Genomic DNA, 22,816 nt, shown 5'->3' on the forward strand with positions numbered 1-22,816 from the left:
GGATTAATCACACTCCACGTGTCCCTCCTCTCCTCCTCTGCCCACCTGTTCAGCGGCGCTCCTAATTTGAGGCCACACGCCCCCACTGCGGTCGAGTCCTTCCGATAGCCACCTCGCTCTCTCCCTGTCGCCCCAGCAACCACTGAGTGCCGATGCGGTTTGGTGGTGAGTGTGGGCAAGTCCCAGTGCAGGGAAGGCCTCCGACCTTTGCACTGTCTCTCCAGTGACATGCTGTGATCTGCATACAGCAGTGCTGGGGGGTCGGGGTTGCTTCTTCAGTGAAAATCAACTGGCTTTCTAATGTGAACTTACGCATCTCTATTCCTTTAGCCTGAAGGTAAACAAATGCTAGATATTTCTCTTCCACTTTAATTCTTTGAGAAGATATGAACAATGTGATGATGTGGAGATCATAGAAGATTTTGGCGGGGGGTGGGGGGGGGGGGTGGTGGTGTTATATAATCAGAACTGCGTTCTTGATGTTTATGCTGCATCTACCAACTTGTGCGGGAGGATTTGTGGTTCAGTCGCGCCCCTGAAATTGTTGGACTCAGTGTTTGTGTTTACATGTAAACTGCGTCTGAAATGACAGAAATCTCGCTTCCCACACGCGTGCAGCAGCCTTGGCAACCAGCGGCACTGTGCCTGACGAGCAGCGTACCAAGAACTAGCCGGAACAGGGCAGCTTTCCCTTTTGCATCCTCTGTGGGTCTCTGACCGCAATGGCAATGACCCTTATCTCCACCCCCCCACAGATCGAAGACGTGGTGAAACGTCTCCAGGACGAGGAAATGGGGGTGCCCATCCGCACGGTCAAGAGCTTCCTGTCCAAGATCCCCAGCGTAGTCACGGGTGAGCTCCACCTACAGCCATCCTGACCCACAGACCTGAGGTGCAATTCCCCTATCCACCCAGAGGGGGCATCACTTTCCATAATCACAACAAAAAAAGCAAAACACGCCATTAATACAAATGCATTTTTATGGCTCATATGTCCAGTACAAATGAATCACCCTGCCTGTATTGCAAACAGAATATGTTCACACTAGGAGTGCCTGAGGCAAGATTTTAAAAAAAAAAAAAGGCGAAAAGATGGTGTGGTTTTAATCACAGCTTTTTAAACATCACACCAAGCGGCTTGAATCTCATTCCTGCTGCTTCCAATAGCATGATAACACAGAGGGCCGGCCGTCTGACATTAAAACTGGGTCAAACGATGTAATTGGCTCTGCGCTAGCAGAAGGTACACCAAGTGAGAAGATGGCCCTTTTTCAGAGTCCTTTCTGAAATGAGTACAGCACGAGGGGGGAGGGGGGCAATCGATGCGGCCGCAGTGAAATGGCTCATTGGGACACACCTCAGTGATTATGCCTGAGCGAGAACCTTGTTTGTTGAGGGATTATGGAGCCAATGGTTAGTGTGAGAGAGCTCCATTACTGCAGAGAGAGCAGGTGGCTTTCCTGCTCTCCTTTTTAGCACCCTAATGTCAGCCATCATTCCTTTCTATCCCTCCATCACCTTCCCTTACTCTCTAAAATTTGGTGACTGTTCTGTTTTTGAGGTGGTGAGCTCATTGGTGAGGAACACAAGGGCACAACCGGTAATGACAACAGCGTGGAACGTTTAGAGCCAATTAAAATCAGCCGTCACTTAATTACGCAAACAAACAGACATATATAAAAAAAAAAACACAAATGTTGATTTAACCACTGTGTGTATCAACGAGACTTTAGTTAATTAATTGTGCTCAGATTAGGTATAAAGTGGAAAAATGCAGGCAAGTTCTGGATTGTAAAAATATGAGCTCAGTCGCCCCAGTGCATGCTGGGTAATGGCTTTACCAGGAGAAGCTTGTTGCAAGTCTGAGTGTTTTGGTTACCTCAGTGACCAGCTTACATCCCTGACCTATGTGACCTTTTCTTAAAGCACTTTCTCTGCGGTAACCATTCCCTTCTCTCATTAATGACAGGTACAGAGATCATCCAGTGGTTATTGAAGAATCTCTCCATTGACGATCCAGGTATGATGGTTCAAAAACCACGAACTGGAAGGACTGTGCTGCTTGAGGTAGCCGGTAGCTTTCGGTTGAGTCATTCAGCCATGGATCTGACTTGCTGTACACAGACTCGTGTCGGCATTTCGCATTCGTTCGATAAGATGCCATCTTCCTCCGCAGCTGAAGCGATTCATCTCGGCAGCCTCATAGCCGCCCAGGGCTACATCTTTCCCATCTCCGACCATGTGCTCACGCTGAAGGATGATGGGACATTCTACCGCTTCCAGGTTAGCAAAGCCACTTGTCAGGCAGCGAGTGGGAGATGAGCGATGGGTACCGTAGCTACCGCCCGTGACAATGAGTAGTCTGCATCCTCCTACTCTCTTGTTTGGTCTGTGACTCTCATGAATTAGTATCTGGGAGGGCATCGGCGTTAGCTTACCTTAGCATTAGCTTACCTTAGCATTAGCTTACCTTAGCGTTAGCGTGGGAATGATAAATGAACGTTCATATCAGTGGCTCTCAACAGTATCACCAGCTGGATGATGATACCAGACAGGTACGTCAGCCCTGCCTGTTACGATTTATTCATAACATGCTAATTTCATTCATAGTAAAATATCTTCCCTGAGTGATTTCATCACCGTTCTCAGAGGGGCAGGGGAAACGTGTGGGCAACGGCCAGAAATGCAATGGGGCTAAAAATTGTTTGCCGCCATTTCCGATGCACAACAGGCGGACGTCAGCGGCCGTCATGACAGGGGAGACACGTACGCTCACTTAAACATATGAGTCCATCCCACACCCCAGCTGTCAGAGAAAAATCACAGAAACAGCTTGGTTAAAAATAAATTGTGTTGTAGGAAGGCCGGCATTCACTGAATGCATCCCACTGTGCTTAGCATGGAGTGAGAAATAAGGGAGTATTCCACTTTTAATGCCCCCAAGAAAAATTAGTAGGATCTTTCCGAGCTGTGATGGAGCCCTAAGTTACTGATCAGTCCTCTCAATTAACATGCTAAGTCAAGTCATTGTAGAGTTTGGTGGCAACACCTGGATAGGTGTCTGTGTAGCCCTGAGCACGGGAATGTAGAGGGTTAATACTCAGTGCCGATAAAGCCCAACGCCATTGTTATGGGTTTTAGTTGATCAATCAACCTCATCATTAGTCGAGAAAAACCGCGTTGTCCAGTGACAGTGAAATACAAAAAGAGGGAACAGTGGGAGTGAGCGGGCCGGGCGCCAGAGCACCACCATCCCACTCTGCTTTGACATTCCTCAGCCACAGATGCCTTGATCTCATCAAATCAATACTCAGTGGTGAAAGAGTCGGGCTGCATCCGCTTTTCATTGAGTTTCTGTAATTTAAGAACAAAGGCGTGTAGCGTGAGTGTAATGCCCTGATGGGGAGTGGGGGAGGGTCTGTGTCTCTGTGAACCTTGCCTGGCCAATCAAAGGGTAGAAAAAGCAGCGAGGACGTCTCTTCCTATAGCAGGCCACCATGACATTTTGTGCAATTGACTGGGGCACGTTGTACCAGTGGGGGGAGGGGCATCGGCAAGGTCACTCTTACCAGTAATCGGTGTTGAGAGATTACCCTCCCAGGCAGTGATGAGAGGGGATTTACGATGCTGGACTTTGTCGTTTTTTACGGACGTGGCTGGGCTGAATGACAATCACTGGTGGCTGTCATTCTCAGTCGCTATCACATCCCACTGGGGGGCGCCATAGAGGCTGGTGAACGGCAGTGGCAGTTGGTGGTATCGCATGGCATTACTGGTGATACAGTTGAGGTTCGAGCAGCCAGCTGCATGCAGTGGTACCTTGCTGACAGTAGGGGGCAGACTGCAGGGCTACTCTGGTGCCTCTTGTCACTCTGCTGTCATCGGTCCCTCCCTGTGTTATGGAGGAGGAGCTATAGGCACCATGTATGACAGATTTTCACAGATGCCCCCTCCCCTCATGCTCTCCAGGCCCCGTATTTCTGGCCCTCCAACTGCTGGGAGCCGGAGAACACGGATTACGGTAAGGACAGCGTTCCATCCTTCTGCTGTCCTTCATCTCGTGGTGCTGTGTGGTTCCCCCCATACCCCCATCAGGAAATACACGTTTCTTCCTGTGGGGGGGGGGGGGGTTGGCCTTTCTCAGTCAATCTCCTGTTTTCTCCCCCACCAGCCATTTACCTCTGCAAGAGGACCATGCAGAACAAAGCCCGACTGGAGCTGGCCGACTTTGAGGCGGTGAGCCCTGCTCAGGCCCGGGGGCTTGGCGGGAATGGGGGGCGGGTGGGGGGTCACACCTCTTTCGTTGCACTCTCCTCAGGTTGCTCAGCTTTAATCCGGTTCTCCTTGGTGGAGGCCCAGTGAAAGCCTCTCTGCGGCGCAGCACAAGCTGCCTACAGAGGATGGAGCTTCCACAGTAAGAGCTGAAAGACTGACGCATCCATTATTTATTAGACACTTATAGACGCTTAGAAACCAGGCCGGATTTCGGCCCCTGCTGTCCCCAAGCCCTGCGGGCTATTTACACTGTAGGCTTGGCCATAGAGCATACATGTCGAACTGACCCCCTGCTGGAGGGCACTGTGCCCCCTCCCCCCCCGAGGTGGGAACCACAGCTCTTTGGGTCCCTGCGCTGTCCCCGGTTCGGCTGCGTCTGAGCTCAGAGCGCGGTTTTTGTCTCAACCTACAGGAGAACTTGGCTCGGTTGCAGAGGGCCTTCGCGAGGAAATGGGAGTTCATCTTCATGCAGGCAGAAGCCCAGGTCAAGTAAGTGTCTGGGGGTGTGGGACAGCTGGGGGTCTTGTCAGAGAGTCTGCCGGGGGGGGGGCATTCTGAGCTCAAGATCAGAGTTACCGTCATTTAATAGAACAGTACGATGCTGTTGCTTCTCTCTTTGAGAATCTGAATCGCTCAAAGATAAAAATTTCACTGCCGTCCGGCTCTCGCTCGTCGCCCATTTCTATTTTTTTCCACTGCAGACACCTGACCAAAAAACTAGCTCCCATTACACAGCTCCATCTAGTGGCAGGTCAATGTAAGAGCACCACAAAATCCACAGATCATCTCGTGCGCAATGTCGTGGGAAAGATAAGTTAATAGCGAGAGATTAGCAAAGCGATTAGCAAAACAAACCATTAAATGAGCAAGTAGCGGCATTAAAAAAAACCATTGGAGTACGTCAGTTATGTAAGAATGAGGAGTTCTGTAAGGTAGGGACTAGGATGCTTCTGTGAAGTTGGGAGCTGAGCTGATAGGCTCACATCACTACTGAAATTATGTCATCGGTTTACTCAGGATTGACAGGAAGAAGGACAAAACAGAGAGGAAGATCCTCGACAGTCAGGAGAGGGCATTCTGGGACGTGCATCGACCAGTGGTGAGTGGGACATGGGGTCCTTGGGGTTTAAAGCTAAGACCCAAGAGGACACCTGTAGTGTTGACCATAGTGACATAAATGGGGCCTGATCACATGACTCCCTCACAGCCAGGCTGCGTAAATACCACTGAGATGGACATCCGCAAGTGCCGGCGTGAGAAGAACCCGCAGAAGGTGAAGAAGGTAAGGTCTGGGAGGTGCGGTCGAGACGTATACCCTGGTGGGTGGAGAGGTGAGCCCTGGGTATCTAACGGATTTGTCCCACATGGTGTTGGTAGTCAGTGTACGGGGTGACGGACGACACGCCGACTCACAGCCCAGTCCACATGCCGTCCCAGCCCATCAGGAAGGCAACCAAAGAAGATGTGCAGAAGGAGGTACCTGAGCTCACACGCTCCTGGTCACATGTTCGTTTTCAACCAATAAGCTGTTTCTCTGTTCCCAGGTTCTTTAAATGCTTTTTTTTTGATCCCCTGCAGATATCATTCCTCAACACCCAGCTGGACAGACACTGTATGAAAATGTCCAAAGTCGCCGACAGGTGCGATTGTACTATGAAAACATTCACACTGAATGCTTGCTTTTTTGATCGGATGAGGGAGCTGGCAGAGCTGTTAACCACATTTGCTGAACATGACGAACCTGGCTGTGCACACATTCAGCTACAGAAACAAAGACTTGATGCATATCGCATATTTCTGTGCATTGGGAGCAGTCCTGGCATGGCTGAAGGCAGTCCGGCTGCTTCAGGTTGGGAACCAGTTTGTGGTGATGCTTTACAAGTTGCCTGATGCCAAACACAGACAGGCTGTGACCCCCCCCCCCCCCCCCGCCGGACCTGCTGGGAGATCGTGACTGCCCCTGAAGTCCTTCTGCACGTGGACTGGCTGGCATCTTGGCCTGAACACCCCCCCCCCTCCCACTCAGTGTGTGGCTCTCATTCTGTTCTGCTTGCATGGCACCCAAAGAGCCAGTCTGGGAGCCTCAGACGTTCCTAGCTGATCCACTTTGCCAGTCACTGTCCCTCTCATCCAGTGGCGTCTCTGTCACAGTGACGTCTCTGTCACAGTGGCGTCTCTGGTGGGACACAATAAACACTAACATGCACAGTACTTGCTCAGTGAATCCTGATATATACGCACCTCAGCAATTAAATCACAAGTATGTATTAATGTAATGGGCAGGTGTAAGCAGAAGTGGAGACGGGCATTATTAATATCAGCATTAGAGCTCACAGAACTGGTATATCCAGACTTATTAATATGATCACTATTATAACACATCTAAAGCAAACCCATTGCTTTGAGGTCCTTAACTTAAAGTAAAAACACCCTTGCAATAATGCAGAATAGGCTCACCAGTGACGTTCACTGCTTGAAAAGAAAAGTTGCATGATGTTCTTTCATCTGGGCAAACTTTTAATCTCTCATTTTTGTTCTAATTGAACATGCAGCTGCTCACTTGCTTAGACAGGCGCTGATGGGTCGGCCCCTTGCACAGCAATGGGAGACTGTTAGGAGCAGACTTTGATGCAACAGATATAGCAAGGTATTTGGCAGCAAGATAGTGCTACCATTGTCATTTGTAATAAAGGCACAACAAGATTATTTGTGAAGAATAATATATATCGTTATGGACTGAATTAATGATCATGTCGTGCACTGCCCAACAGCGCCATCTGGTGGGGCCTGCCCCCCCCACCGACCCCTCACGTAGAGACGCCACTCTTCTCATCTGACTTATCTTGTCTGCAGAGGAGCTTACTGGTGCAGTTTGCTTGGGGTGGGATATCTACCAACGCCACCCCTCCCCCCACCACTGAACTGAATCCTGGGTGAAAGGTCACTGGCTACTGCCTTATTTAAGTAGCTTCATCTGGGCCCACGGCGGTGTGTTAAACCGAAAGTTTTTCTATTAAACAACACAACAGTTGATACTAAGAAATCATTCCAGTGTGTTGCTGGGAAACCTCCCCATCGCCATCGGAGCTGACGATCCGCCGCTAAATTTCACATTGTGGCCGCCGGTGCTCCAGCGGCTGACCGTAAACAAGCTGCATCGCAGTTTTCAAGCGTGTATAGAATTTATTGTTCCGTTTTATTTACAAAGCGGGTGGTTTTTATGTGCAAAGGTCACAGCCATAACTGAAACCTTCCAGTCAGTTAATTCATAAACTTTGAGGTGGAGTGTGCTTGAGATGTGGCAGTGCATAGACTGCTCTGGGCCAGAGGTTCGTGAGATGAGCTCCAACAAAAATTAAGCACCACTTTCATGCGTTAACACTGCTGGATATCATACTGGTTGGTCCAACCAAACAGATCACATTTCTTGGATTTGCATCTGCAGGCTTCTTTTAAGTCAGGTTTCTAATCATTGCGCCCTCTGCTGGATCGGCTTGTTCACTCCAGTGTTGCCCTTTGGCTGTACAGTAGGTTGCCAATTCACCTCATATTCTTCCTGTCTCTCTGTCGCAGCCTGATGAGTTACACCGAGCAGTTCATGGACTATGACCCCTTCATCTCAATGCCAGAGCCCTCCAACCCCTGGGTCAGTGAGGACACCATTTTCTGGGACCTGGAGGCCAGGTAGGCTCAGTCAGCTTGGTTAGTTAAGTAGACCTAGTTATCCATCTCTCAGTACTTCAGAGTTTAAGGATCCCATCATGCTGTTCTTGTTCAAATAGACATTCTTGTTCAAACTTTGGTTAAAAGTTACTCCCAGAGGTCTGAAGCGTGTCATTTTCCCGTGGGAAGGTCTCGTGAACACAGGACCTTGTATCCTGGGAAACATGTTGCCAGATTTGGGGGAACCCATGGGTGTCAGGAGGAGAGCTTGGTCATGCCACCCAAGCATGTCACACACATTAAAAATTGTGTGCGTCATTCAAACTGAAGTGTTCCAGCAATGTGCCTAAAATGACCTCAGCCCCTGGCCCAACTTGGCTGATGGCCCCTGTCCTAAGCCCTCCCTTGTCCTGGCTGATAGCAGCAAGGACCCCAGCCAGCAGCGGGTGAAGAAGTGGGGCTTCTCGCTGGATGAGGCCCTCAAAGACCCTGCGGGCCGAGACCAGTTCCTGAAGTTCCTGGAGTCTGAGTTCAGCTCTGAGAATTTGCGGTGAGGCTCTTCTGCCTGTGACCCATCGCATCTTCAGCGTGTTGCTCTGGTTCCCCACTGTTTGGCCACTTGTACCTGGCCAAGTCAGACATGTCATAACTAGGGTGACCACGGGCATGACACCTAGGTCCGAAAAGGCCCAGTAAAGGAGGACACCCATGAAAAATTGGTGGGGGGGAGGGGGTAATCATACAAATACTATGGAAGCCAAGAATGATATATCTATTGCGATAATTATCGTGTTATTTCGATAGAACAGCATAGAAAAATATTTGCAAGCATGCCTTGTCTCGGGTTACGTAGTATGTGTGTGCATGTGTTTCACGTTTTTTGTGTGTATTTGGGGGTTGGAGAGAATAGTGCTAGTTGTTGACTGGGAGGTGGGTAAGGGGGAGGGAAAAAGGAGGACAAGGGGGCTAGAAGGAGGACACCCAGCAGCAGTCCAGACAGGGAGACTGGAAACCAGAGGACACCCTAGTCATAACACAAGACAGTCACTACGTACTATAGTGAGATGTTGAGTAGAGGGGGCCCTGCAGAGGTAGTAGTGGGAGCTCCCTGAAGCCCGAGGATTGATCTGATAAGGGTTCCCTGCTACTTTGCTCAGGTTCTGGCTGGCAGTGCAGGACCTAAAGCGGCGCCCCCTGCAGGACGTCCCCCGTAGGGCCCAGGAGATCTGGCAAGAGTTCCTGGCTGAGGGCGCGCCCAGCTCCATCAATTTGGACTCGCACAGCTACGAGCGAACCAGCCAGAACCTCAAGGACCCGGGTCGCTACAGCTTCGAAGACGCCCAGGTGAGTGGAGTCTGCCCGCTACCCACCGCCCCCTCACGCAGACACAAAGGGACATGTATTTACATAAATCTGAAAGGACGTTACCATATGCCAACATACTCACAGCCCAGGTGGTAGGGTCATAGCATGTATAAAAACACACATGTGCATGCACATGCAGAAATGCATACACCCACTCAATGGGTGCAAACACACACGGAGTTCCTCCCAGCAACAAGCAGATGGCACATGAAGGGGGAGCTGGCCAGCCTCCGGGACGCCTCATGCCAGGGATTAAAGGCTCAAATAACGGCCCTCGATCCCTCTAGATTCCTCCAGCCCAGAATTAATTAACATCATAATGGGGTGGACACTTTACAGCGCATTACTGCCACCTGCTGGTAGGAGGGTAGGCCCTGTACTGAGAGCCACCCTCTTTTTCCATCTCCTCCTCTTACAGGAGCACATCTTCAAGCTTATGAAGAGTGACAGCTATGCACGCTTCCTGCGCTCCAACGCCTACCAGGACCTGCTGCTGGCCCGGAAGAAGGTGGTACTGCACGGGGCTCCGGGTCATGGGGGCCCGCATGGGATCAGGGGTACCTTGTGGAGGAAAGCGGAGCTGCTTTAATCAGAGAGGAGAACTGTTTTGACAGGATAGTTTACTGTATGACCTTTTAATAAAACTGATCAGCTTTCCACTATGAAGCCCCCTTAAGCTAAACACAGTAAGTGCACATTTCTGAGCAAGAGCTCTGTTGTAAGTGGATAAAACAGTGGAAAAACAATTTAACAATGATATTAACCACACTCGTGGGGATCAAATCAAAGAGTGCCTTAAGGCCTGTGGAAGAGCAGCACTTTAACCTACAGCAATGATTTGTGATTGGCCCTACTGACTCATTTTGCTTGAATGAGAGGCTGCCCTCTGCTGACGCCGCCATGCACTGCGGTCACGGCTAACTGCTCTCTGCTGCCCTCTAGAGCTAACCCTCGCCACTGCATTGTCTGTCTCCCCTCTTAACATCTGCTGTCCTGCTTTGACCAACTTCCCATAATCCCACAACACCGCACACCCCTGCTTCCGGCCAGCAGCCTGAGAGTGAGCAGGGCCGACGCACCTCACTGGAGAAGTTCACCCGCAGCGTGGTACGTACTGCTGGTAGCTCAGCTCGGCTGGCTCTCCCCCAGGGCCCTAACACCTTTCAGCTGCCTCCGCAAAAGGGTGCAGCTGGAAATGTTAGAAGCCATCTACGGTGCTGTCTAGTAGAAGCAACATTTCAGCTCACACGTTACTACTATGTAGCACGATACATAAACTATAGCTGTAGTGGGTGTCCAAATTTGTATTAAAATTATTCCTCTCAACCTCCTGTGATTTGTTTTCTTATGTGGGTAACAGAAAGTTTATTATTATAACATGATTCAGGAACTGCGAGGGTTGTGTTTTATTACTCTCATAATAAGTTATTTCTTACCAGATATAATTTTATTAAATTTTTGGTGCTACCTGTACACAGCTAATTGCATTTCAAGTGCAACAAATTCCTTAGCATGGATTTTGCAACATTTCTTTTTTTTTAATGCAGCGATTAACCTTTTGGTGTGAGATGTGAGACATAAAAGCCTGATTTGGCAGTCATACTAAATCATTTTCTCCAGCATGCCCCTTCTGGCTGTTTGAAATGGACTCCTCCGCATACCTGAACGCACTTACCCTGCCGTGTCCACATAAGGCCTCTGTCCTGTGTAATGCTGAGTCGCATGCTGGCTTGAATTTTGCAATCAAAAGGTCATTGGCTTTTTCCCCTAAGATACGTTGGCACTGCGGTGTGAGGTGGCTATTATTACTTGCCTCTGGTATAAGCTGAACTGTAAGACCCGACCTGTTATTACCCTGAATGTAAGATGGCTCTTCCAGGTCCTTCCTGACGCTGAACACTCTCACCTTCACAGGGCAAATCGCTGACGGGGAAACGGCTGACGGGTCTCATGCAGTCCTCTTGACAGGACTTGGACCTGGAATAGCTGTCTCCACGCAGCGAGAGGAGCACTGGGGAGATGGGGCTGTAGTGTGGAGGCGGAGGCCAGTGGGGGAGGAGCCGAACCGAGGCAGGAAACGGACTGTAGGTCTCTCTCACCCTCCTCGCTGTGCCTCACCTGAACTTCCAAGGTGATAAGCAATAATTCACCAATAAAACGGGACGACCGTGTCTTCATGTCGTTTAAGGACAGAACTGGGACTGCTTTGTTTAATAAAAGATCCCTATGTATAAGCATACATGGACTCTAGTGCCAGCTTATAATCAAGAGATGAAGACATATAACCCTGTTAGATTTCAGCTTGCAGAGATAACCGTGTCACAGGATACAGTGTCAAGGCTCAAGGGCTTTGATTTGATCTGGCTAGCTGTGTCGCACTGGAAAGCATCACAGGAGGTAAAGCCTGTTCATTTCAGCACTGACCTACGGCAGCCACTAGGGGGCTGAAAAAAACTCAAAAAAATCTATTGCGTTTTGGTGCCAGATCAACGTATTGTTTGCGCCGTGTTCTTGCTGTGACAGATTAATGTTAAAAAAAAATAAGTCCTATGAAGACAGTAATGGTGAAAAGATGGGTTTGTGTATAAGCTGTAGTGCTGTTTTGTGTAACTGTGAAAAAAACATTTATCCATCATCATCATGCAAGGGGCCAGTCTCTGTTTAAACCCAAACTCTCAGAGCCTTGGCCATAAGGTCTCCCAAAAGAAAATCCAGATGTTCATTTTCCACAGGGGTTGGCGTCAGCTCCTTGTTCACGCAATGTACAAGTGTTACGTATAATCTTTTCTAGACCAAAAGAGCAAAGGTGTTAGGGGCCCCATGGATCGAGTGATGCGACTCTGTATGACTCTCACCTGCTGTCTCGTCTTGGATATTGTTTAAGATTCCGCAAATGGATGGTGACCATCAGTTCCACAGAGCTGCTTACTTCCAAAGAGGGAAATGATTTGTCAGGGAAATCCAGTAATGTGTTGTAAGTTGCGTGGCTGAGAATATCGAGACAACAAGAATGCAGGACTTGTCAGTGACGTACTGCACGAGTTCTCCTTCTCCCCCATCATAATGTAAAAACACTCCTGTGTGGTAGAAGGTCTCCTCTTGAGGATGTCATATTGTCCTTCTCCTTCTTCACCCTCTATTACACCCCTGGGTTCCTGTACACCGATAGAAGAAACCCGGAAACTCCTGTTCAATCTTCTTTTTTGGTGATCGTAAATAAAAGATGAATGTAAGCCTTTTTCAGTTTAAAAGCCACAGGACGCCAACACATTAAACTGTAGCGATAAGTGACCAATGTGCTGGTCTCCACGCCGGTGCTGACAGGTGTCAGGGTGTAGAAGCCTGTATTGTGTTCTGCATGTGTTCGCAGCAAGTCTGTCTATGCTGCCGTGTAAAATGCTTATGTGTGTGTGTGTGTGTGTGTGTGTGTGTTTACATGTGTCTGTGTTTCTTTTGCAATCTGGCTGGAGAGTTGCTGGTGACTGGTTTTCAGTTTCCATTGACAGAGCTCCCAAAACTGTGGTTTGCCTGCGTTAGCTGGCAACGAATCGGCGACTACAGTGGACTGAACAGGAAGTGGCTGGTTGAACAGGAAGTGGCTGGTTGAACAGGAAGTAGTCTGGAAGGAAGCATTTCCAAGCATCACTGGGCCATTAGTGTACCATGGACTGCATCTGCATTTTCGCTCTATGGCTCGAAACATACAGCGGCTGGCTCCTTTGCTGCCCCCCCCCCCCCCCCCCACTGCCACTGCCACCGCCACCGACATTCATCTGGTTAACAGGAACCAGCTCACCAGGAGGTGTTTTTCACTGGAACGCACTTGGTTCCTCATCACAGGAAGCACAGTGACTGAGGATAGTCTCCTTTGACTACAGTGCCCTCTAGTGGTGACCCATGAGGAGGACAGGCTTCAGAGTATTACCACTGCCAGAGAACATTCACACCTGTGAGGACAGTACCTCGCACAAAATCAAGGAACTATTTTGATGATTTTTATTTCTTTTTTTTATTAGCATTGTCCAAATGCACGTTAAAGGTTACATAATGTAATTTGCAGCCATTGGCTGTCATAAACCTCAAGGGTGATAAGATAGATATGCTTAATTTATTCATATTGCACCTCAATTAAATATGTTTTATTGTCAACACTTACACAGTGACACTGTGTACAAAGTGTGCTGTATATAAACGTGTGTTATAGATGGTCATTCAAAGCACAAAAGCTGATATGGGTACACAACTATGCATGTAAAATATCTAGGGGACCCCTGCTTTTAGTCACCCATAAAACTATTAGCAGGCTACCAGAAGACCCAAAAGCCTGATATCTTGTAGCTACCAAATAAACTTTTGGACGTATGTCTAACTATTCTTGGGTCTTGTTCATTACATTTTTGCTTGTCACTGTTAAATGAATGAGCCTCTGTTCAAGTCAGTAGATACCTGCACATACCCCTCCTCGCCATGGGGGGGCAGGAGAGGCAGCTCCAGTCTGAGGGACCTGGCATCATACTATCAGCCCTCAACTTTTCCCTCTGACAACCTGCATGTTTCCCATGTGAAATCTGTCTTACAGTTTGCAAACATTATCATTCTTTTATTTACCAGTTAACAATCCAGGCTCATTACACCAAAAAATATGCACGGCACGCTAGTTAAGGAACAAAATGTTAAACTGCTCATTTAAATTATTCTATGTTGCTCCACAGTTCAACTAATTTATGTTTATTTAGATAAGCACAATTATTGTTACCAGGTAGGTAGAGTTCATTCGGTAATTTCCTCAAAATACATTTGTGTCACAATTAATTTAGTGCAAAGTTGATACTGTAGCAAAAGTTATTCCAAATAGCACTGCCATCTAGTGGTGCTGGTGAGAAATACAAGAGGAAGTTGGAGTTTGGTCGAAGACAAAGGGATCAATTGTAATTTACATACACTACCAGTCAAAAGTGTTTGCACGCCACAGGTTTTTACCATTTTTACATTTATTTCATAAACTGATTTTTAAATTCTTGTTAAGCATTGGAAAGTTGAGTGAACGACTATAAATGAAAACATGAAAGTCAAATAAAATTCTTTATAACATGGAAAGAGTATGTAACAGTGCATGTATGACATCCTATGGACTGGTTGTGTGGTGATGGTATAGTCAAATTCTAGGCTGTCCTTTAATTTTAGATGCACTAGTTAACTGTTTCATCCTATGTAACAGAGCAGTATTTAATGTCCATTGTAGAAAGAATACCTTTCTGCTGTTATAACTGCTGAATAAGATAAGACGCTTTCTTACTACTAAAGGTACTGAAATGGTGCACATATGGTAAATTTATTTGTTAGTGAAGACTATTGAGTGTATTTTTAGTAAATGTCAATTGAGTAACGTGCAAATGTAGAAAATCTCAGTGCGTGCAAAAACATTTGAATGGTAGTGTATCTTAGAAGGTAAAATGACTAATACTTTTGTTTCTAAATGCAAGTTAGAGAAAACGAACAGTTCCAGTCTCTAACATACCTCTTAAGCTTCTAGGCATCATCCATCACCTACGCGTCTGCTCCTTGTCGCTTTTGGGAGACAGCTGCTGAAACTGATGCTGTAAATTGAAATTCACAAATGAAACTCTCTTAATTTCTGCAGGCCCAGAGGCTGGGCCCATGCAGGCAGTCTGAGCACTAGGAGTGCTTCTTGTGCTGGAGAAGGAGACTGCTCACATTTAACTGAGAAACAGCCCATCTCTGGCCCTAAGACGGAAAAGGGGAAAAAGTTGATTTTACTACATTGGCAAGGCTGGCTGTCGAGGTTTGATCCATGGATATCCTCACTGGACTTGGTACGCCTGAAGCCATTTTGACATTTTTTTAAAAATGGAGGATCGCCTCTCTTTTTACCTCGCGCTGTTGTCAAACTCCGGTCTCAGCATCTTCAACGATAAGCAGAGTTTGGATAATATGGTGACGCCATCTCGACCTTTAGAACTACAGGGGCCCTATGTGGTAGGACTGGCTGAAATCATGTACTGTTATACATGGAGAAATGTTACAAAATTGGACAATTTTTTAAAAAGTGATAGATCAGGGGGCTGTGGAGAAGCTGAGGGGACCAGAGGTTACTGAACAGCTGAATATTGTTCAAATAATTAAAATGGGTTATTATGAATCTCCCGGACCGATTGTTTCTGAAATCAACAACAATATATTTGTCAAACGTGTGCTAACACAGGGTCAACATTACAATGAAATGCGTTGAACGAGAAGATAAGCAGTGTAGCAGTGTGGGCAGTTTTGCCCATTTTTCATTCGATCGGCTTTCGTTACTCCCAGGGACGGCACTTGGGCATACTGTATATAAAGCGGGAATTTGGGCAAGAATGGCGCCAGCCAGAACTGTTGGTTGTTCTGGCTGCAGGTTGTGGTTTTGGCAGCCGCACTGTATTGTTAATCAGTTTCTTATCACCTGTACCTTTAAATCAGCGTTTTTGGCAGAAACATGATGCGTAGTAGTAGTTCTGTACTTCAGGTAAGCTTACTTTAATTAAGGTTACTGGGTTTTGGGGGGATGGGGGGGTGGAATTGCTTTTTCACATAGAGCCAGGTGGGTTTGGATAATTTTATTTTTTTCTTCCCTTAATAAATGAAATTTTAAAAACTGCATTTTGTACTCACACTGGTTCATTTTATAATAAAATTAGTTTGATCTGAAACATGTAAGTGTGACAACTATGCATAAAAATAAGTAATCAGGGAATACTTTTTCATAGAACTGTATATCTGCTTCCAGACGGTTGTTGATTGAGCAGCTGGTGTTTTACAGCCCCTCTTGATGCATTTGGGGGTGTGTGGCCTAGCAATTTATTACCCTTTCACTCAGAGAACCTGTTTTCCTGGTGGCTAACACTCAAAATAAACCAAAATAGAGCAGGTGAGCACTGGCTCGGGATGGTTTTGGAGCCTGACAAAGGGAAAGCATCTTTTTATTTTTTATTTATTTTTTTTTAATCTTCAATTCTTATCTCCCTTGATCCACCCAATTCTCCTTACTATCCTAAAAGTTTCTTGCAGTTTTTAGAGTGGCACGCTACAGAAATGACAATTCTTTTTTTTCTTTTTTCTTTTTTTAAAGCTACCAAGCCCCTCCTGTAGCCTAATTGGTCATTTTTTTTTTTTTGTCACTGTCAACCTTTCCGGAATCGTCAGTACCTGGCGAATCAAGCCACACTAAAAAACAAGGGCATGGGGTCCATTAATCCATATTGTATCTGAAATATATGAGCAGTAAACATTTCAAGAAGCCAGTGATGCTTAGTGATTTACAGTAGTGTTTCAAATTGTACATTTTTAACTGCAATTTAATCACCCAATGTGTTTTTCCCATGCTATAAAATGCTTAGTAATACTTTATTTTCTTTTATATAGGGTTGAAAGAGCATTATTATATTTAGAATGGTATCAAGTTGGGATTGAAGTCATTGAGATGATTCTGTAAATTGAGCACACATTTTCAGAAAGTGTCCCATTTTAACAACTCACCCTGTTGCAATGACTTGGGTATACTCACAAAGAAATGGTTTAAAATGTAATCACTTACACTTCATAGTGTTGAATTTTCATCATTGGGAACATTCATGACAATGGCCAACAACTCATTGTAATTGTGGAAAAGGGGAGGCCACACTCCCTGGTAAAGTCTGTTTAAAGGTCTGCTGAGGGGGACCAATCTCGCTATGAGATCAGTCACAGCTCAGGATATGCAAGATCAGGGGCAGTGGACCCCCCTCTGACTGCAGACCTCACATTATATGTAGTGACGTAGTCAAGACCACCTAAACCAAGACCAAGACAGGGCTAGACCGAGTCAAGATCAGAAACAGACTAATGTCTGAATATACATAACACAACACAGTATAAAATGCGGAGCATAGGCACCAACTTAGGGCTGGAGAGTGGGCCGTAAAATTTCTGTCACAGTGTAATGTGACCCATAGACTTTTCTTAACATTTCAACATAAATGCTTCTGCACAAATGTAACACTTTTTTTTTTTCTTTTTCTTCAAATAAGATGCACCTTATTGGTCACATTTGAACTTTGATGTTTTACACAGTACTGTGTTTAAACTCAAAAATGAATAGGGTTCAAAGGGTTTTCTGTTCCTTTTTTTTAAGGCTTATTACATTGAGTACCTGAGTTAGCCACATGTGCTTTATGGATTTGTTTTCAGCATTCTGGGCTATTTAGATATGTCATAATTTGATGTGTAAATGCTGACAGTCTTTATCCTGCTTCTTGTGAGGAAAAACTACTTGTGCCTATTGAAATTTCTAAATTTTTAGTGTCATCTAATAATAAATTGAAGGCAGTACAAACACAGTCTTATAAATGTTGAGATTAGTCAATAATGTGAGTGCAGGGTTTTCACTGGGGACCTTTTCTATGGTTTAGTATTGTGAAGGAATACATGCTTAGTTGCAGGTAGAAATGCATACACATATACAAACGTTTGTGAATAAATACTGAGAAAATATCAATTGTCTTCCTAATAAATCGAATGCTGAGCTTTGATATTTCTAGGAGAACTCTCTAGCCCATTTTTGAGTTTTTCTTTGCTATTATTTATTAGCTTGTAACAAATTGTTAAAATACACACATTAGGTACGATATTTTGAAATGCAATAGTTGTAAGCTATGTTGCGGGGCAAGCATTTAATAAAAAAAAAAAAACACGTGGAATTTGCCAACTACTGCAGTGCATGATGGGTACGATATTTGGAGGCTACTTAAACTTTATCACCTGCAACTGGTGCAAAGTTCAACTGGTGCTGACAGGCCTTGGTTGTGAATTTACCTGAACCGGCATTAAACACGTCAGCATAATGAAAGGAACAGTAAATGGGTTTAGCGACACACCGTAACTAACATTATAATGTAACTCGGTCGTCAGTGATGCATATATACAGTCTAGGACTTAAATAATATTGCTAAGCAAGCTGGGGTTCTGGGGTGGAGCGATGACGCAGTGGTTAGCACTGGAACCTCACACCTCTGGGACCTGGGTTTAAGGTTCCGCCAGGGATCCATGTGTGTGGTGTTTCCATGTTCTCGGGTTTCCCCCACAGTCCAAAAACATGCTGAGGCCTTCTGCAGTTGGCACACTGTCCATAGGGGTGTGTGTGTGTGTGTGTGTGTGTGTGTGTGTGTGTGTGTGAAAAATGCCTGTAGTAAATTATAGGGCTGGATGACGTGCGATATTAATACTAACATCGCATGTTATGCACATGCAATTCATACTTTGCCAGTCAGCTAGATTTAAGATCAGGCTTCTTACCTTCAGTTTGGTACAGTCATGGACTTTAGGTTTCACTAAAACATGTACTCTGTCATAGGGGGAAAAATTATCATTATTATTCGTTTTCAAGATTATCAAGTAGGCTATATGTTTTAAAAATGAAAGCTTATGGTGCTTTTGCTTGAGCAGTGCATGCATTCTCCGAGACAATCATAATCATTTTCATCCTTGCTGTTTAAATCACTCCTAGACGGGTTTCTGAGAAACTCATTTATTTATACCCCAATATTTATTACAACAAAATCACATTGCAATAGTAGAAAATTTCCTATACCGTGCTGTCCTATTATATTATGCGAAATATTCTACTTTTTAATTCTATCCTGATCCCTGGTTCTTCCAACCAGATCACAGTTAAAGCTTGGGTCACTTAATTTATCCATGCATTCATTATTTTATATATATATATTTTTTATTATTATTATTTTTAAATTTTTTTATCATTTATCATTGTTTTCTGGGTTCGCAACTCTTTCCAAGATGTCAGTTGTATTGCGTTTCAGAAGCAGACTATTTGCATAACCGATCAAAGAAAGTCCCACCATAAAGTACCAAACTACTAAAAAAAACATACCTCACTGCCACTTTTGGTATGGCTGTTTTGGTTACCCTAACTGAATGGCCAATTGAATGTTTCCTTTCTGTTGTTATGGGATACATCTTAGATTTTCCCATAATGTATAAACAAGTCTTATACTACATGGTTTACGGACAAAATTTGGTCAGCTTTTACAGTACCGTTTTCAAGAAAATTCATGGTTTTATCTGCATTTGCTTATATGTGCCAAGTTTGACAAGACATCGCAGAACTTTCCCATAATGTACATAAAGTCCACTTCAGAACCTACAGATGACTCAAAATGCACAGTTGGATGGCTTTCTGCATTTAGTGTGTCTTGGTAGTGTGGAAGGTTGAAAAACCTTCAATCTTGGGGAGTTTTCACTATCTTCACTGCAGAAAAGCACAGGTGTCTCAAAAAAGGATTTGCTTAGCCAAGCTCCTGGTCAATGAAATGGTTCTGAATATCAGCATGGTAACCCTATTGGCAAGCCCCCAAGTCCCAAGCTTAAGTCTCTGCCAAAGGCCTGCTGGTAACCCTAGGTAGTGGAGTTCTGTGAAGGTACTGGGGGTTCCTTGGAAGATTACACTTGTTGAGGCCTGATGACAATGTTCAAACACCTCGGAAGTCTCATGATGACATTCCAAACATCTAAGCCTGATGATGACATTCTTAAACATCTCATAAACCCATGATGATATTCCACACATCTCAAGCCTGAAGTTTTGATCAACTTCTGAAATGTGTCATATTGTGCATTTTGTCATGTGTTCTGAAGTGGATATCTTTATCTCCACAAGATTGAAGCTTTTCAACTACGTTCATTACCAGGACACGGAGAATGCTGAAACGCATCAAACTCGCCTGTGGTGTTCAGAGGTGTGACTCTGAATCACAACTGATGTTTTGTCAACTTTCCACACTTTTCAAATTGTAGGACTCACAGAATCCTGACGTGTTGTACTGAGCATTTTGAGCCACCTGTGGTGTTCTGAAGTGGATGTCTTGATATTTCCACAAGATTGTTCTTCAAGTTTATTCTACTTTCAGCATTTCTGCGGCAGACGGAGCATGGAACCGCTTCCTACGGTGCATTTTCTGTCGGCTGTGTTCTGAGGCGGATGTCTTTATCACCATAAGATTTAAATTTTTCAACTTTCTTCATTATCAGGACGCGCAGAATGCTGAAACGTGTCCTACTGTGCATTTTGAGTCGCCTATGGTGATCTGAAATGGAGATGGTGAAATCATAACAAGAGTGAAGTTCTTTCAGAATTCCGCATTACCAGAACGTACACAACGGAGAACCACAACCTACTCTGCATTATGATTCGCATGTGGTCTTCTGATGTGGAGATACTGTTTGCCGTTTTATGAATGTTCCACATAACTAGGACTCATACAATCCTGAAATTCTTCCTGCAGGGCATTTTGAGTTGTCTGTGGTGTCCTGGAGTGGAGATTTTCCTCTAGTGGAGATTTCACTACTTTCAGAATTTTCAAGACTCATAGAATGCAGACACGTGTCCTATGGTGCATTTTGAGTCACCTGTGGATGTTTTGTTTATTTCCACAAGATTGAAGCTTTATTCTACTTTCAGCAATTCCATGATGGACAGGATGCTGAATCGCATCCTTCTGTGAGTTTTGAGTTGCCTCTGGTGTTTTGTAGTGGATCTAGTGAAATCTCCAAAAGACTGAAATTTTTTGACTTTCTACATTACTAGGTACGGTAAGGAGCACACGCCACATGACAAACCACCTCAGGGATGAGTGCAGCCATGCAGTAGGTGATACCTCAGCACAACACCAGTCTGAATGGACCGGTGTTTTTTCCAGTGGCTGCAGTGCCGATCCTAAGGCCAACCCCCAAATTTCCCCCTATGTTGGATCGATGATGACATTCCAAACATCCCAGAAAGCTCATGACATCCCAGATATCTCATACACCTAATATTTTGAACTTGTAAGCATGATGACATTCCAACCATTGCAGAAGCCTCATGATGACATTCCAAACAATCTCGTAAGCTGGATGTTGACATTCTGTGCATCTCAAGCCTCAGGTTGACATTGTAAACAGGTCAGCCTGATGATGACATTCCAAACATCTTTGAAGCCTGACATTTCGAATATCTCAGAAGCATCATGGTGATTTTGCAAACATTGAATAAGCCTGATGATGGCATTCTGAAAATTTAAGCCTGAAACTGATATTCTGATACAACTAAGCCTGATCATGACATTTCACTCCTCTTAAAGCCCTCATGACATGCAAATTCTCATAAACCTTGTGATGACATTCCGAACAACTAAGCCTGATTGACATTCCGAACAACTAAGCTTGATGATGACATTCATTCCAAATATCTCATAAGCCAGATGATGACATTCCAAATATCTCATAAGCCTGATAATTCCATTCTGAACATCTCATAAGCCTGATTATGGTATTCTGAACAAATACAGAATGTCTTCATTAGGCTTACATCTCAGAAGTTGACATTGCAAACAAGAAGTCAGCCTGATGATGACATTCCAAACATCCCATGAGCCTGATGATGACATTCCAAACGTCCCATGAGCCTGATGATGACATTCCAAACGTCCCATGAGCCTGATGATGACATTCCAAACGTCCCATGAGCCTGATGATGACATTCCAAACGTCCCATGAGCCTGATGATGACATTCCAAACATCCCATGAGCCTGATGATGACATTCCAAACGTCCCATGAGCCTGATGATGACATTCCAAACGTCCCATGAGCCTGATGATGACATTCCAGACAACTACGCCTCATGATGACATTTCAAACACCTCATAAGCCTGACATTTGAACATCTAAGCTTGATGATGACATTCCAGTCATCTCAGAAGACTCATGATGGCATTGCAAACATCGAGTAAGTCTGAAGAATGACGTTCCAAACGTAAGCCTGACATTCCAAACATCTAAGCCTGCTGATGACATCCCAACCATCTCTGAAGCCTCATGATGAGATGCCAAGTATTTCATAAACCTCATGATGACATTCCAAACATCCAAGCCTGCTGATGACATCCCAACCATCTCTGAAGCCTCATGATGAGATGCCAAGTATTTCATAAACCTTATGATGACATGATTCCGAACATCTAAGACTGATGATGATATTCCAACTGTCTCCGAAGCCTCATGGTGAGATTCCAAGCATCTCATAACCCTAACACTCCTAATTATTTAAATTCCCTTTGCAGGGAACTGAACGGTCAACAACTAGGCTCCTCACCTGTTCTTCATAGGCGTAAGCACCCTAAGTGGAAAAACTGAATTTCCCTTTCAATGACAAGTACATGTAAAGGACTTCCATTCAATGTCTACTTCTCAATAACATCTTATTCCATCTGGTAATAAGACATGAAAATACAAATGAAAGTTTGTAGCTTATAATAATCCAACTTGAAGTTGAAGACAGTAAAAGCAAACATCAGGTAAACTTCTTTATTAGAAACATTACATTAAAAACGAAGAGAAAGCAGAAACCCAGTCTGAATTTCAGGGTATGGAACAAGTTTTTAACATTAAATCAACAGTCTCCATGGGTATTCTATGGGGGGGGGGGG

General features: G+C 45.0%; 1 protein-coding gene across 4 annotated transcripts in view; it reads left to right on the top strand.

Moving 5' to 3' along the window:
- rgs6 (regulator of G protein signaling 6) overlaps positions 1 to 13,675 on the top strand; it is a 58,943-nt gene extending 45,268 nt beyond the window's left edge. Inside the window, exons 3-18 of one of the 4 annotated variants that reach the window (XM_023802139.2) lie at positions 756 to 852; positions 1,970 to 2,020; positions 2,177 to 2,283; positions 3,970 to 4,021; positions 4,172 to 4,236; positions 4,688 to 4,764; positions 5,293 to 5,374; positions 5,483 to 5,557; positions 5,653 to 5,751; positions 5,854 to 5,915; positions 7,849 to 7,959; positions 8,360 to 8,488; positions 9,096 to 9,282; positions 9,722 to 9,811; positions 10,357 to 10,410; positions 11,218 to 13,675. In XM_023802139.2, coding sequence (XP_023657907.2) covers positions 756 to 852; positions 1,970 to 2,020; positions 2,177 to 2,283; positions 3,970 to 4,021; positions 4,172 to 4,236; positions 4,688 to 4,764; positions 5,293 to 5,374; positions 5,483 to 5,557; positions 5,653 to 5,751; positions 5,854 to 5,915; positions 7,849 to 7,959; positions 8,360 to 8,488; positions 9,096 to 9,282; positions 9,722 to 9,811; positions 10,357 to 10,410; positions 11,218 to 11,268 — 1,389 coding nt within the window. In that variant the 3' untranslated portion in view covers positions 11,269 to 13,675. The remainder of the gene's footprint in view (positions 1 to 755; positions 853 to 1,969; positions 2,021 to 2,176; positions 2,284 to 3,969; positions 4,022 to 4,171; positions 4,237 to 4,687; positions 4,765 to 5,292; positions 5,375 to 5,482; positions 5,558 to 5,652; positions 5,752 to 5,853; positions 5,916 to 7,848; positions 7,960 to 8,359; positions 8,489 to 9,095; positions 9,283 to 9,721; positions 9,812 to 10,356; positions 10,411 to 11,217) is intronic. The other 3 variants (XM_023802140.2, XM_023802141.2, XM_023802142.2) reach the window with 3 other exon arrangements.
- The last annotated feature ends 9,141 nt before the right edge of the window (positions 13,676 to 22,816 follow it).

Source organism: Paramormyrops kingsleyae, chromosome 14, assembly GCF_048594095.1.
Source record: "Paramormyrops kingsleyae isolate MSU_618 chromosome 14, PKINGS_0.4, whole genome shotgun sequence".
Lineage (NCBI taxonomy): Eukaryota > Metazoa > Chordata > Actinopteri > Osteoglossiformes > Mormyridae > Paramormyrops > Paramormyrops kingsleyae.